This window comes from Centroberyx gerrardi, chromosome 10, assembly GCF_048128805.1.
Source record: "Centroberyx gerrardi isolate f3 chromosome 10, fCenGer3.hap1.cur.20231027, whole genome shotgun sequence".
Taxonomy (NCBI): domain Eukaryota; kingdom Metazoa; phylum Chordata; class Actinopteri; order Beryciformes; family Berycidae; genus Centroberyx; species Centroberyx gerrardi.
Window position 1 is genome coordinate 543745 of NC_136006.1, and position 15000 is coordinate 558744.

General features: G+C 45.0%; 1 protein-coding gene across 1 annotated transcript in view; it reads left to right on the forward strand.

Moving 5' to 3' along the window:
* The window catches only part of ccdc141 (coiled-coil domain containing 141), a 37870-nt gene that overhangs the window by 3380 nt on the left and 19490 nt on the right, over positions 1 to 15000 (forward strand). Inside the window, exons 3-10 of the mRNA XM_078286141.1 lie at positions 4314 to 4487; positions 6213 to 6306; positions 6424 to 6503; positions 6656 to 6799; positions 10000 to 10119; positions 10623 to 10997; positions 11774 to 11940; positions 12797 to 12938. Of these exons, the coding sequence (XP_078142267.1) occupies positions 4314 to 4487; positions 6213 to 6306; positions 6424 to 6503; positions 6656 to 6799; positions 10000 to 10119; positions 10623 to 10997; positions 11774 to 11940; positions 12797 to 12938 (1296 nt within the window). The remainder of the gene's footprint in view (positions 1 to 4313; positions 4488 to 6212; positions 6307 to 6423; positions 6504 to 6655; positions 6800 to 9999; positions 10120 to 10622; positions 10998 to 11773; positions 11941 to 12796; positions 12939 to 15000) is intronic.

Sequence of the window (15000 nt, forward strand, 5' to 3'; positions counted from 1 at the left end):
CAAACTGAGATTACAAATTAAAATAATACAGAGATTTTCTGACAGATTAGTGTTTGATAGTGTTTGGTAGTGTTTGAAAGTGTTTGGTAGTGTTTGATAGTGTTTGATAGTGTTTGGTAGTGTTTGATAGTGTTTGATAGTGTTTGAAAGTGTTTGGTAGTGTTTGGTAGTGTTTGATAGTGTTTGATAGTGTTTGATAGTGTTTGATAGTGTTTGAAAGTGTTTGGTAGTGTTTGATAGTGTTTGATAGTGTTTGATAGTGTTTGATAGTGTTTGGTAGTGTTTGGTAGTGTTTGATAGTGTTTGATAGTGTTTGATAGTGTTTGATAGTGTTTGGTAGTGTTTGATAGTGTTTGATAGTGTTTGATAGTGTTTGATAGTGTTTGATAGTGTTTGGTAGTGTTTGATAGTGTTTGATAGTGTTTGATAGTGTTTGGTAGTGTTTGATAGTGTTTGATAGTGTTTGATAGTGTTTGAAAGTGTTTGGTAGTGTTTGGTAGTGTTTGATAGTGTTTGATAGTGTTTGATAGTGTTTGAAAGTGTTTGGTAGTGTTTGGTAGTGTTTGATAGTGTTTGGTAGTGTTTGATAGTGTTTGATAGTGTTTGGTAGTGTTTGATAGTGTTTGATAGTGTTTGAAAGTGTTTGATAGGGCTTGGTAGTGTTTGATACTGTTTGGTAGTTTTTTATAGTGTTTTATGGTGTTTGGTAGTGTTTGGTAGTGTTTGATAGTGTTTGGTAGTGTTTTATGGTGTTTGGTAGTGTTTGGAAGTGTTTGGTAGTGTTTGATAGTGTTTGGTAGTGTTTTATGGTGTTTGGTAGTGTTTGGAAGTGTTTGGTAGTGTTTGATAGTGTTTGGTAGTGTTTTATGGTGTTTGGTAGTGTTTGGTAGTGTTTGGTAGTGTTTGATAGTGTTTGGTAGTGTTTTATGGTGTTTGGTAGTGTTTGGAAGTGTTTGGTAGTGTTTGATAGTGTTTGGTAGTGTTTTATGGTGTTTGGTAGTGTTTGGAAGTGTTTGGTAGTGTTTGATAGTGTTTGGTAGTGTTTGGTAGTGTTTTATGGTGTTTGGTAGTGTTTGGAAGTGTTTGGTAGTGTTTCATAGTGTTTGGTAGTGTTTTATGGTGTTTGGTAGTGTTTCATGGTGTTTGATAGTGTTTCATGGTGTTTGATAGTGTTTGGTAGTGTTTGGTAGTGTTTCATGGTGTTTGGTAGTGTTTCATGGTGTTTGATAGTGTTTGGTAGTGTTTGGTAGTGTTTTATGGTGTTTGGTAGTGTTGTATTGTGTTTGATATTGTTTGGTAGTGTTTGGTATTGTTTGACAGTGTTTGGTAGTGTTTAATAGTGTTTGGTAGTGTTTTTTTGCGTTTGGTAGTGTTTTATGGTGTTTGATAGTGTTTGGTAGTGTTTTATGGTGTTTGATAGTGTTTGGTAGTGTGTGACAGTGTTTGGTAGTGTTTGATAGTGTTTGGTAGTGTTTTATGGTGTTTGGTAGTGTTTGATAGGGTTTGGTAGTGTTTGAAAGTGTTTGATAGTGTTTGGTAGTTTTTGATAGTGTTTGGTAGTGTTTGGTAGTGTGTGGTAGTGTTTGATAGTGTTTGGTAGTGTTTTATGGTGTTTGATAGTGTTTGGTAGTGTTTGGTAGTGTGTGGTAGTGTTTGGTAGTGTTTCATGGTGTTTGATAGTGTTTGGTAGTGTGTGGTAGTGTTTGGTAGTGTTGTATGGTGTTTGATAGTGTTTGGTAGTGTTTGTTAGTGTTTGGTAGTGTTTTATGGTGTTTGATAGTGTTTGGTAGTGTTTGGTAGTGTTTCATGGTGTTTGATAGTGTTTGGTAGTGTTTTATGGTGTTTGGTAGTGTTGTATGGTGTTTGATAGTGTTTGGTAGTGTTTGGTAGTGTTTGATAGTGTTTGGTAGTGTTTTATGGTGTTTGGTAGTGTTTGATAGTGTATGGTAGTGTTTTATGGTGTTTGGTAGTGTTGTATGGTGTTTGATAGTGTTTGGTAGTGTTTGATAGTGTTTGGTAGTGTTTTATGGTGTTTGGTAGTGTTTGGTAGTGTTTGATAGTGTTTGGTAGTGTTTTATGGTGTTTGGTAGTGTTTGATAGTGTATGGTAGTGTTTTATGGTGTTTGGTAGTGTTTTATGGTGTTTAATAGTGTTTGGTAGTGTTTGATAGTGTTTGATAGTGTTTGGTAGTGTGTAACAGTGTTTGGTAGTGTTTGATAGTGTTTGGTAATGTTTGATAGTGTATGGTAGTGTTTGATAGTGTTTGGTAGTGTTTTATGGTGTTTGATAGTGTTTGGTAGTGTTTGATAGTGTTTGGTAGTGTTTGATAGTGTTTGATAATAGTGTTTGGTAGCGTTTGGTAGTGTTTGATAGTGTTTGGTAGCGTTTGGTAGTGTGTGACAGTGTTTGGTAGTGTTTGATAGTGTTTGGTAGCGTTTGGTAGTGTTTGATAGTGTTTGATAGTGTTTGGTAGTGTGTGACAGTGTTTGGTAGTGTTTGGTAGCGTTTGGTAGTGTTTGATAGTGTTTGGTAGTGTGTGACAGTGTTTGGTAGTGTTTGGTGTTTGATAGTGTTTGGTAGCGTTTGGTAGCGTTTGGTAGTGTTTGATAGTGTTTGGTAGTGTGTGACAGTGTTTGGTAGTGTTTGATAATAGTGTTTGGTAGCGTTTGATAGTGTTTGGTAGTGTTTGGTAGTGTGTGACAGTGTTTGGTAGTGTTTGGTGTTTGATAGTGTTTGGTAGCGTTTGGTAGCGTTTGGTAGTGTTTGATAGTGTTTGGTAGTGTGTGACAGTGTTTGGTAGTGTTTGGTGTTTGATAGTGTTTGGTAGCGTTTGGTAGCGTTTGGTAGTGTTTGATAGTGTTTGGTAGTGTGTGACAGTGTTTGGTAGTGTTTGATAATAGTGTTTGGTAGCGTTTGGTAGCGTTTGGTAGTGTTTGATAGTGTTTGGTAGCGTTTGGTAGCGTTTGGTAGTGTTTGATAGTGTTTGGTAGTGTGTGACAGTGTTTGGTAGTGTTTGATAATAGTGTTTGGTAGCGTTTGATAGTGTTTGGTAGTGTTTGGTAGTGTGTGACAGTGTTTGGTAGTGTTTGGTGTTTGATAGTGTTTTGTTGCTGTGTTTACCAAACCAACATCAGCAACAAACACTCCCAATATGGAAACAGACACAGTGAGAGACTGTCAGAGCAGTGAGGCAAACTAGTTCATTTAATCCATACAGTTTAGCAGCAGCACACTCACACCTAATGTCTTCATCAGTGAGTTTTACAGTGAGCGTCCAACACATCAACAGTCTGACAGCAGTTAGTAAAATGATCCTGAACTCTAAAAGTTCAACTCCATGTTGCTGACAGGAATCCAGTTCAGATCAGGTTCCTGCTCCAGTAAAGGATTATGTGCCAACAGCAGGAACTGGACTGGACATTTTCACCTGTTGGTCACATGAAAAGTTTAGCTAACGCTTCAGTTTAGCAGCTGAAACAGTTAGCTTCAGGTTAGCTTCCCCGCTGACCTCCACACCCTAACTGACCTCCTGTTTCTAGTTGAGTCTCCTCCACCCAATCCTTTCCTGCTTTGGAAACGGAGCTCTGTATTTACATTTTAAGATGTTGACAGACCGTCCTGTTACCGGAAGGTCTCAGGTTTGATTCCCATAACAGCATGTGTCCTGTTGAAGTGTGTGTGTGTGTGTGTGTGTGTGTGTGTGTGCGTGTGTGTGTGTAATTAAGTCACTCTGATGAGAAGCCTCCCTGTTGGTTCCCAGCTCTAACGAGAGGGCGGGGTCAGAGACGGCAGTAACCACGGCGACCACCAGAGGACGGTCGAATTTAGAACCTTCAGAACTTCAGCTACTAATCACTAATACCGTTACCATGACAACGCCCACACCATGTGACCTCACAGTTAAATATGTGTTAAATTTCAGCCAGCAGCCTCTGATCTGATGTTACCAGACCCAAACACCCAGCTGCATGCTGGGAAAATACTACTACTCATTCATCTTAACGTCTAAAGGATCCAGACTGTCAAAGTATCTCATTTAATCAAACAAGGACTGAAGTTCCCTGCTGTCCTTTAAAAAGTACAACTACTCATACTACTCATACTCATGATTTTAAATACATCTACCAAGCCACATGTTGATATGTAACAGCAAAGACTCTAATACCCACAATGCCTTGCAGGGCAGTGAGAGAACTCACACTGTGGTAACCTGTTCATTGCTGCTAACAGCTACATTTCCATTGTTGTTGTTGTTTCAGAAACATGAGAGAGGAGTGTTGGCTGCGGTGAAGGAGAGGAGGAGGAGGAAGTTGGAGGAAGAGGAGGAGGAGGAGGAAGAGGAAGAGGGAGAGGAAGAGGAAGAGGAAGAGGTGTACGAGGCGATGGCGGCGTCTCTGAGCGAGGGATGGTCGCTCCTCGTCAGCCTGCTGGAGAGACGACTGGAGGTTCTGACGCTGGCTGCAGACTTCTACAGCCGAGCGCTGGAGGTGAGAAGCTTCTGAAATCCATCAACCACATGGTGACAGTCCTCACTCCTGATTGGCTGAGACATGGTGTAAAATACCTGATAAACACACCTGTGACCACATAACATTAGATTTAAATATGAATGAAAATCATGTTCCTGCAGAGGAAGCGGTCTGCTGTTTCCTAGCTGGTTCCGGGTCGTAAACCGGACCGGAGGACTGAAACAGTCAGAAAGCTCATTGTTGGACCGCTTTAGACGCCAAACAGCAGCTGACATGTTCAGACGACAGCTGGCGGTGATAAACTGGCAGCCGGCCAATCAGCACGGCTCACAGCCACACGCCACACAGCCAGGAAACACAACAACAGCAGAGGAATCTGAAACACGGAGCTCATCGAGTCAAACTGAGGAAGATGAATCACATCTAGAGTCTGTTAGCAGTCAGACTCCACTCAGCTTCAGGTCCTAGATCTCCAACATGACAAGACACCGGCAGTAAGGAGGTCAAAGGTCAGAGGTCACAGCAGCCTGACAATAGATGGAACCGATCCTCGCTGTTGAATGAAAACCTCCTAACTCCAGTTTTGGTGATGTTCATGTTTTACCTTCAGTTGATTCCTGCTGCTCTCTCAACTCTTGGGCTGATGAAACCTTTTTAAAACCAGTTAGATAAACTGAAAAAACAGATAGCAGTCAAACTGATTACAAGGCTGTTTTTCTTAGTTAGTGAAAAGTCGACATGTTGGAGACAACAGAGAAATGTGTGTGTGACCGCAGAATGAAAGACAGAAGAGGAATAAGAGTTCAGCAAAACCCAGAGACAGTTCAGAACACATTTCAGGGACAGCAAAACACATTTCCATGTTATCACTGAGGTCAACAGCAGAGCTGCAGTTCAGTCAGCTGACGTCTCATGGCTGGTTCTTCATTTCCAGAGGTAAACAGCTCCTAATCGAACATGGAAGCAGCGTTCTGCGGGGTTCTGCGGGGTTCTGCGGGGTTCTGCTGGGTTCTGCTGAGGTCCAGTCCCAGCAGAACGTTCTGTCCTGGTTCTCCTCTGTGGTTTCCAGGATTCAGACTCACACACTGTCTGTTTATGATGGAAAAAAGTCTTCGTCTGGAACTGATGACATGATGGTTTTTGTTATCAGTCTGACAGTCGGCTGCTGCTGAATAACAGGAAAACATTTCAGAGTTTCAGTGTTCAGAGTGGAACAGCAGCAGATAAAACCTGCTGTCTGTTGTTCCAGTCTGTTGTTCCAGTCTGTTTCCTGGTTCACACACTCGGCTCTGATAGCAGGAAAATATTCCCACCAGCTCATACTGGCTGGTGGGAATCATACTGGTCATACTGGAAGCTGTCAGCACCCAGTCAACATTGAGTCAAACTGTATGTGTGTTGCAGAGGCTTTACAGTCTCCTGACTGACAGTCTGCAGTCTGACTTTCACCACGAGACCAGAAAGTGGAGAACAGAGCGACCTACTGACCCACAGTGTGATCCTGCAAAGTGAAAATGACATGAAACTCACTGAGTTGTTGACAAATCAATACATAATCAATACAGTTTCATTGGTGCAGCTTGGGTGTTTAGTTTGGGACATTGATATTACTTTTAAATGTAATGTATGAAAATAACAATATTGTCTGTCTGTCTGTCTGTCTGTCTGTCTGTCTGTCTGTCTGTCTGTCTCTCCACCTGTCTGTCTGTCTGTCTGTCTCTCCACCTGTCTGTCTGTCTGTAGTTTTCTGTCAGTATAGATGCAGCTGAGGAGCTTCAGTCCAGACAGGAGGACAGACTGACTGAACTGCAGCTCAAATACAAAACTATGAGGAGAGGTACACATACTGATGTTACTGTTAGCACTGATACTACTGTTAGCACTGATGCTACTGTTAGCACTGATGCTACAACTACTTCATCATCATTGTTTGTCCTTTAACTTCTCACTCCAGATCTCCTGGGGAAATCTCTGCAGGTTTTAAGCAGCAGCGACTTTCTGCTGCAGAAACTCAGAGCGCTGCAGAGAACTGAGGCCCTCCAGAGGAGAGGAGGGGGGCTGCAGGAGGTGAGGGGGGTGAGGTGAGGGGGGTGGGGGTGGGGGGGGGGTACTGCAGGAGGTGAGGGGGTCAGTGTGGAATAAATGACTAGAATGAAAATGTTAATGACTGGACGAACTGTTCCCAGAGTTCCCAGAGTTCCCGGTCCGGCAGCGTGAGCGCGGTGAGGCTGGAGAAGCTGGTGGAGACGCTGCAGGACAGGAGGAGGAGGGTGGACCAGCAGCTGCAGAACGGCATCATGGTCCGTCAGTGGGAACAGCAGCAGGAACAGGTCGGTTCTGATGCAAGAACAGATTAGAACAGATAGTTTGTGCTGTCATGTCAGAGATCAGAGGGCTAGTGTATAGATCAGGGGGCTACTGTATAGATCGAGGGCTAGTGTATAGATCAGAGGGCTAGTGTATAGATCAGGGGGCTAGTGTATAGATCAGAGGGCTAGTGTATAGATCAGAGGGCTACTGTATAGATCAGAGGGCTACTGTATAGATCAGGGGGCTAGTGTATAGATCAGAGGGCTAGTGTATAGATCAGGGGGCTACTGTATAGATCAGGGGGCTACTGTATAGATCAGAGGGCTACTGTATAGATCAGGGGGCTAGTGTATAGATCAGAGGGCTAGTGTATAGATCAGGGGGCTACTGTATAGATCAGGGGGCTAGTGTATAGATCAGAGGGCTAGTGTATAGATCAGGGGGCTACTGTATAGATCAGGGGGCTACTGTATAGATCAGAGGGCTACTGTATAGATCAGGGGGCTACTGTATAGATCAGGGGGCTACTGTATAGATCAGGGGGCTACTGTATAGATCAGGGGGCTAGTGAAGAGTTTAACAGGCAGAAGATCTCAAACCTCTGTAACTCTTTCTGTTTCTTTATCGTTTGTCTTCCACTTTGATTTTCCCACAAAATATCAGTTCAATTCAAATCAATAACTTTATTGTGCCAGATGGTAAATTTGTTGTGCAGCCAAGTATAAAAAACACAAATCACATACACATCTATATAAAAAACACAGCATAGAGTACAAAGACCATAAAACACTCTCTGTGAATTAAGAAAACCTGCAGCAGTTGCAGTAAAAGAAGACTTGGTCCTGTTTAGTCTCAGGCTTGGAGTCTGGATGGTCTGCCTGAGGGATCAGATCAGACCAGACTGACGACACAGCAGTTCAGGACGCTGTTGGCTTTCCTGCTAACAGATTTTTATTTACAGTATATACTGTATATCCATGAGCTGAGCTTGCTGAGCTCGTCATGTTCTGACCATCCTGCTCAACGCTGTTCAGCACTAATAGCTGTAAGATAAGACAGAAATAAATCTTGGCTCCCATTGGATCTTCAGGAAAATAATTACTCATTCTATTTAACTGAACTGAGATAACTGACTAAAAAATGACAGAATAATGGCATGCAAACCCTAACACACCTAACCTGTGCATATTATATCATTAGAATACTGTATATTATATATTGTATATTATATATTAGAGTACTGTATTATAATAGTGTATATAGTGTGTGTATGTGTATATTGGAGTAGTGTACAGTATGTAGTATATTATATATTGCAGCAGTGTACAGCAGTATATGATATAGTAATCAGAGTGTCTGCAGCAGTCCTGCTGTCCTGTCAGTCATCATGTGTTCTGGTTATAAATATCAGTGTTGCATGCTGGGAAGTCACTGCTCCTCCTCCAGCTGCAGAGCTGAGTGAGTCAGACTGAAACAACCAGGAAACTGAAACTCACAGAAGCATTAATGAAGAGGAATGACTGAAGCTGTCAGAGGCTGTGTGTGTGTTTATGTGTGTGTGTGTGTGTGTGTGTGTGTGAAGGAAAGACCATGCACAGATAGCCAGCAGGTGGACTGGCTGAGTGTTTAATCCAGACTGACAGATTTACACTGAGAGTCTGACTGCTGAGTTACAGCCAACAGTCTGTAATCAACCTCATCATTACTAATAAAACAAAAAAAAGCATGGAGTTACATTCTCTGTGATACTTTAACTAGATTTAAAGAGAAAAATGTTTTGGCTAGTGAGACTTCTGAGTGGCTGGTAAGTCTGAGGAACTGAAGGTTGCTGGTTTGAATCCTGAAGGATCCAGTTGGACTGAAACACTCACGTCCCTCATCAGATATCACTGAGCTGCCCATGAGCAAGGCACTGAACCCCCAGCTGCTCTGATGGAGTCGAAGGGACTGTGGCTGTACTGGGAAGCTGGTGATGTGACCTGACAGGACGGGATGGGGCGGGACATAACATGACGTGACATGACGTGACATGACGTGACATGACGTGACATGACGTGACGGGACGTGACATGACGTGACATGACGTGACATGACGTGACATGACGTGACGGGATGTGACATGACGTGACGGGACGTGACATGACGTGACATGACGTGACATGACGTGACGGGACATGACATGACGTGACGGGATGTGACATGACGTGACGGGACGTGACATGACGTGACATGACGTGACGGGATGTGATGGGGATGTGACATGGCGTGACATGACGTGACATGACGTGACATGACGTGACATGACGGGACGTGACATGACGTGACATGACGTGACGGGATGTGACGGGATGTGACATGACGTGACATGACGTGACGGGATGTGACATGACGTGACATGACGTGACGGGATGTGACATGACGTGACATGACGTGACGGGATGTGACGGGATGTGACATGACGTGACATGACGTGACATGACGTGACGGGATGTGACATGACGTGACGGGATGTGACGGGATGTGACGGGATGTGACATGACGTGACGGGATGTGACGGGATGTGACATGACGTGACGGGATGTGACGGGATGTGACATGACGTGACATGACGTGACATGACGTGACATGACGTGACATGACGTGACGGGATGTGACATGACGTGACGGGATGTGACATGACGTGACATGACGTGACATGACGTGACATGACGTGACATGACGTGACGGGATGTGACATGACGTGACATGACGTGACATGACGTGACATGACGTGACGGGACGTGACATGACGTGACGGGATGTGACATGACGTGACATGACGTGACATGACGTGACATGACGTGACGGGATGTGACATGACGTGACATGACGTGACGGGATGTGACATGACGTGACGGGATGTGACGGGATGTGACATGACGTGACGGGATGTGACATGACGTGACATGACGTGACATGACGTGACATGACGTGACATGACGTGACATGACGTGACATGACGTGACATGACGTGACGGGATGTGACATGACGTGACATGACGTGACATGACGTGACGGGATGTGACATGACGTGACATGACGTGACATGACGTGACATGACGTGACATGACGTGACATGACGTGACATGACGTGACATGACGTGACGGGACGTGACATGACGTGACGGGACGTGACATGACGTGACGGGACGTGATGTGATAAGATGTGATCTGTCTCCAGGTGCAGCAGTGGTTCCAGTCCCAGGCTGAGCTCTACCTGTCCTCAGACCAGCTGGGATCTTCTCTGACTGAAGCCCAGCAGCTCCTCAGCCGACACAGGCAGTTTGAAGCTGAAGCCCAGGTACTCGGCCCAGTAGAACCAGTAGAACCAGTAGAACCAGTAGAACCAGCAGAACCAGCAGATCCAGCAGAACCATTACACAGGATGAGATGTAACTACAGCAGTAGATTACATTACCAAAGCACATGCTAGAAGGCGCACTGGCACATAGCACTGGTTATTGTCATTATCATTATTATTATTACTTGTTTCAACACTTGACTAAAATGGAAGTCCAGATTCACTACAGGTTTGTGCAGAGCAGAGTGCATTATATCACCAAAACGACCAAATCAGAGCGAATAGCGATTCACCGTGCATTGAGTGGAAAGCTGCCTAACAGCACCGGTCAGAGAATAAAACCTCTTTGTGCCGGTTATGCTCATGCATATACAAATAATATGTAAATCATATTTAAATCTCTTTATTTTTTCCACATCATTTATTTGTAGATGAGGCCATGAGTTTGCGGCCAATTCACTAACACTTCACAACACCGAGTCTCTCTTCCCTCTCCTCTGCAGGACTGGAGTGTGACAGTGGAGAAGCTCCTGGTCCAGACCAGAGATCTGCAGCCTGGATCCAGATCTGAGAGCAGAGATCTGCAGCCTGGATCCAGATCTGAGAGCAGAGATCTGCAGCCTGGATCCAGATCAGAGAGCAGAGATCTGCAGCCTGGATCCAGATCAGAGGAGACCACAGATCTGCAGTGTGGATCCAGATCAGAGGAGACCACAGATCTGCAGCCTGGATCCAGATCAGAGGAGACCACAGATCTGCGGAGGCTGCAGCAGAGCAGCAGCAGTCTGGTGGAGCTGAAGCAGAAGCTCTGGACCAGCATGAGGCTGAGAGAAGCTCAGCTGAAGGAGAGCAACGCTTTCTACACCTCAGCCAACCAGGTAACACTGCTGGGTCAGGGGGTTGGGGGGGTCGGGGGGGGGTCGGGGGGTCGTCAGGGTCGGGGGGGTCAGGGGGTCGTCGTAACCCTAACCCTAACCCTAACCTAACCTAACCCACAGATCACATTAAACATTAATAATGATGTTAATGATCAGAGTTCATGACTGTTCAGTTCAGACTTCCTCTTCATGTCTCTTCACTCAGACTGTTAACAGACAGTAACGAGCCTGGCTCTGATGTAACACCGCCCCCTGCTGACCAAACAACACACACACACACACACACACACACACACACACACACACACACACACACACAAACACACACTGTAAACAGCACAGATGAGAGCCACAGAATGTTTCATTGAATCCTTTTTCAGTGTTTGTTCTTCACTTCAGTCACATGATGATATTAATTATTAATTATTAAAGAGGAAACAAACTGAAAAAGGTCTGGATGGTTTTAGCTGCTGAACGGCTCTTCAGTTTTACTTTGAGCATCTGGTACTCAAAATGTCTGACACTAGTTGCTATGGTAACCTGCAAGCTTTGGTGACACAAGTTACTATAGTAACATCTGAGCTAGTAACACTGGTTACCATGGTAACTCTGTGTCTGTGTCTCCCAGGCCCTGGCAGCGTTGTCTGGTTACCATGGTGACTCTGTGTTTCTCTGGTTACCATGGTAACTCTGTGTTTCCAGGCCCTGGCGGTGTTGTCTGGTTACCATGGTGACTCTGTGTTTCTCTGGTTACCATGGTAACTCTGTGTTTCCAGGCCCTGGCGCTGTTGTCTGCTCTCCAGTCGCAGGTTGAAGCTCTGAACCTTCAGACCGTCAGTTTGTCTGAACTGAACAGGAAGCAGGAGGAGCTGCAGAGGAGGATCCAGGAAGCAACGAGTCCAGCGCTACAGACCGGACACAGACTGCTGAGTACTACTGACAGGTAGGATGTACCGCAGAACACTGCTACTGACAGGTGGGAGGTACCGCAGAACACTACTACTGACAGGTGGGAGGTACCGCAGAACAGTGCTACTGACAGGTGGGAGGTACCGCAGAACACTGCTACTGACAGGTGGGAGGTACCGCAGAACAGTGCTACTGACAGGTGGGAGGTACCGCAGAACAGTGCTACTGACAGGTGGGAGGTACCGCAGAACACTGCTACTGACAGGTGGGAGGTACCGCAGAACACTGCTACTGACAGGTGGGAGGTACCGCAGAACACTACTACTGACAGGTGGGAGTGTGGGAGGTACCGCAGAACACTGCTACTGACAGGTGGGAGGTACCGCAGAACAGTACTACTGACAGGTGGGAGGTACCGCAGAACAGTACTACTGACAGGTGGGAGGTACCGCAGAACACTGCTACTGACAGGTGGGAGGTACCGCAGAACAGTACTACTGACAGGTGGGAGGTACCGCAGAACAGTGCTACTGACAAGTGGGAGGTACCGCAGAACAGTGCTACTGACAGGTGGGAGGTACCGCAGAACAGTACTACTGACAGGTGGGAGGTACCGCAGAACAGTGCTACTGACAGGTGGGAGGTACCGCAGAACAGTGCTACTGACAGGTGGGAGGTACCGCAGAACAGTGCTACTGACAGGTGGGAGGTACCGCAGAACAGTGCTACTGACAGGTGGGAGGTACCGCAGAACAGTGCTACTGACAGGTGGGAGGTACCGCAGAACACTGCTACTGACGGTCACTTTATTCATTAATTTGTTAAGAAATGAATAAAGTGACCGTCAGTAGTAGTATTCTGCAATCAGTAATTTTCTTCTTCGCTGGTAGTGGGCAGGTGGCAGGGGTGCAGAGGATGATGGGATACATCCAGGAGCGAGCGGAGAGTCTGAGCGGAGAGTGCCACGCCCACCGAGCCTCGGCCAATCAGAGACAGCAGCTGATGACATCGTGTGAAGAGCTCATAGACAAGGTGCAACAACGACTTCATCTGTTTTCTAATGTTTTATATTTTAAAACACAGTATTCAAACAAATTCAACAACATATTCTTACAAATGTACTTAGTACTTGGAGTAGTACTGCAGTACTGTGAACCTCAGAAGCAGCAGTGTAGCACAGTGGGCCTCCTTCACGAACCGTGCGTACACAGCAGCTACAGTCTGAACCAACAGTATTAATGAAGCCTGAAGTCTGAGCTGACCATCAGATAGAGAAGCTGCGTGAGTCGAACCAGTGATGCCTGACACCTGGCGGCTCAGTCTCCATATTACCTCCGGTCCTTTCTGCCGTCCGCCTGCAGCTGATAAACTGCATGTATCTGGAGTTAGACTGTGGCGACGCTGTTTAGATTCTAACTGTAAGTCAAACCGTGTCTTCTTCATTTCATTCTGATGCTGCAGCACTGACAGCATCAGTAATGAGAACCCTAGTGTTTTTGCTGGAATTGTTCTTTCTTTCTTTCTTTCTTTTTCCTACAGCAGTCATATCTGGCCGGTGGGCTCCTGCGGCCCCCCACTACTCAGGCAAGGCAGCCCACACATATTGGCCAGATGGTGGCGCTATAACAAGCAACTTTACATTTTGGCCAATAACTTCTGAACCGTGTGGCGTAGACTGAAAATTCTTGTGTCAATAGATTCTTTGGAAGGTGCTGAATCCAACCAATTCAATGTCCACCATATTGTATTGTCCGCCATTTTGAATTATTTAAGAAACACTTTTTTCGCAACTCCTCCTAGGCCATTCACATGAAACTTGGTGTGGACAATCTTGGGACCGTCCTCTTTCAAAGTTGTATAAAGGTTATTGATAGGTCAAATGGTTTGGCTTTTATCGACCAATAAACTTTTAATGAAACACACCCCAACACTAAATTGGCCATAACTCATTAACTGTTCATCAACTGTTCGCCAACATTTGAAACAATGTGCGTGGCTTATTGCATAATAAGCAAATCTTCATAGGTATTAAAGTCACAACTTCAAAAATTCATTAAAAATCAGCCGTATGTCCTAGAGAGCTGAAATCTTCAGAACATGTCGGCTGAAGTGAGATCAATCTTTCGTACACTGGTACCTCCCCCGATCCTGACTTCACCCCCCCTCTGTTTACAGCAAAAAACTGACTGTGATCCCACAGTGTTGTATTGTAATGATATCTTAAAAACTGAGCGTACGGTAGATGGAAATGTGCAGCTGCAAATAGTTTGATAAATTGACAATGTGATATGTTCAAGATAGTTTGATCAATCTTCATCAAACTAAAGACAAATAATATCTGGACTCTCAGCATGATGTCTGTAAAGCCATGTGTTAATTGATTAATGTGGGGCGCTAATACAGTTATAATATTCTTTCTGAGGCTTTCAATATGGGACTGTCACCTATCAATCACTTGTCCCTTTGTGTGGTTTCCCCACTGTGGCTCACAGAAGTGGAAGTGGTACAGCTCAGGTCTTGGGCCACAAGGTTGTGAGTTCAAGTCCCTGATGGACTGTGACCATTTTGAAGTTTCATGAAAAGTATCCAGACTTGTCCTTTCCGAAGTTGTTACTTAGTAACCTTGACAGAAGTCAGGGACCAACACTAAAGCCGGTGTTAAGCCGTAACTAATAGACTGCATGTCTGATCTTCACGTCAGTTTTTGTGTCTTTCTACCTTCTGTAAAGTTTTGTCTGTCTGTCTTTTCAAATTGAGCTTGGACCCCGCAATATATTTTCTTGCTGTCACTCCACCTCTTACAGTTTTTCTTCTTGGGTCTGTTTGCCATTCTCCACCACTCCAGTAACGCTTTCCAGCTGCGCACGACCCTTCAGACAGCGGGCCTTTTATGGAGTTGGCAGGGCGTCTCCCTGCTAATCAGCATCAACAGGCACGAGCATCCAATTAAGGAACAAGTGGCATTCATCATCAGATACACCTGGAACACGCTAACATCGAGACTCTGCGCATGCTTCATGTTGGTTTATCGTAGGCATGTTTCTTAAGAACAAAAGTAAGAAAAAAACAGTTTCGTGAATGAGGCCCAATGTGA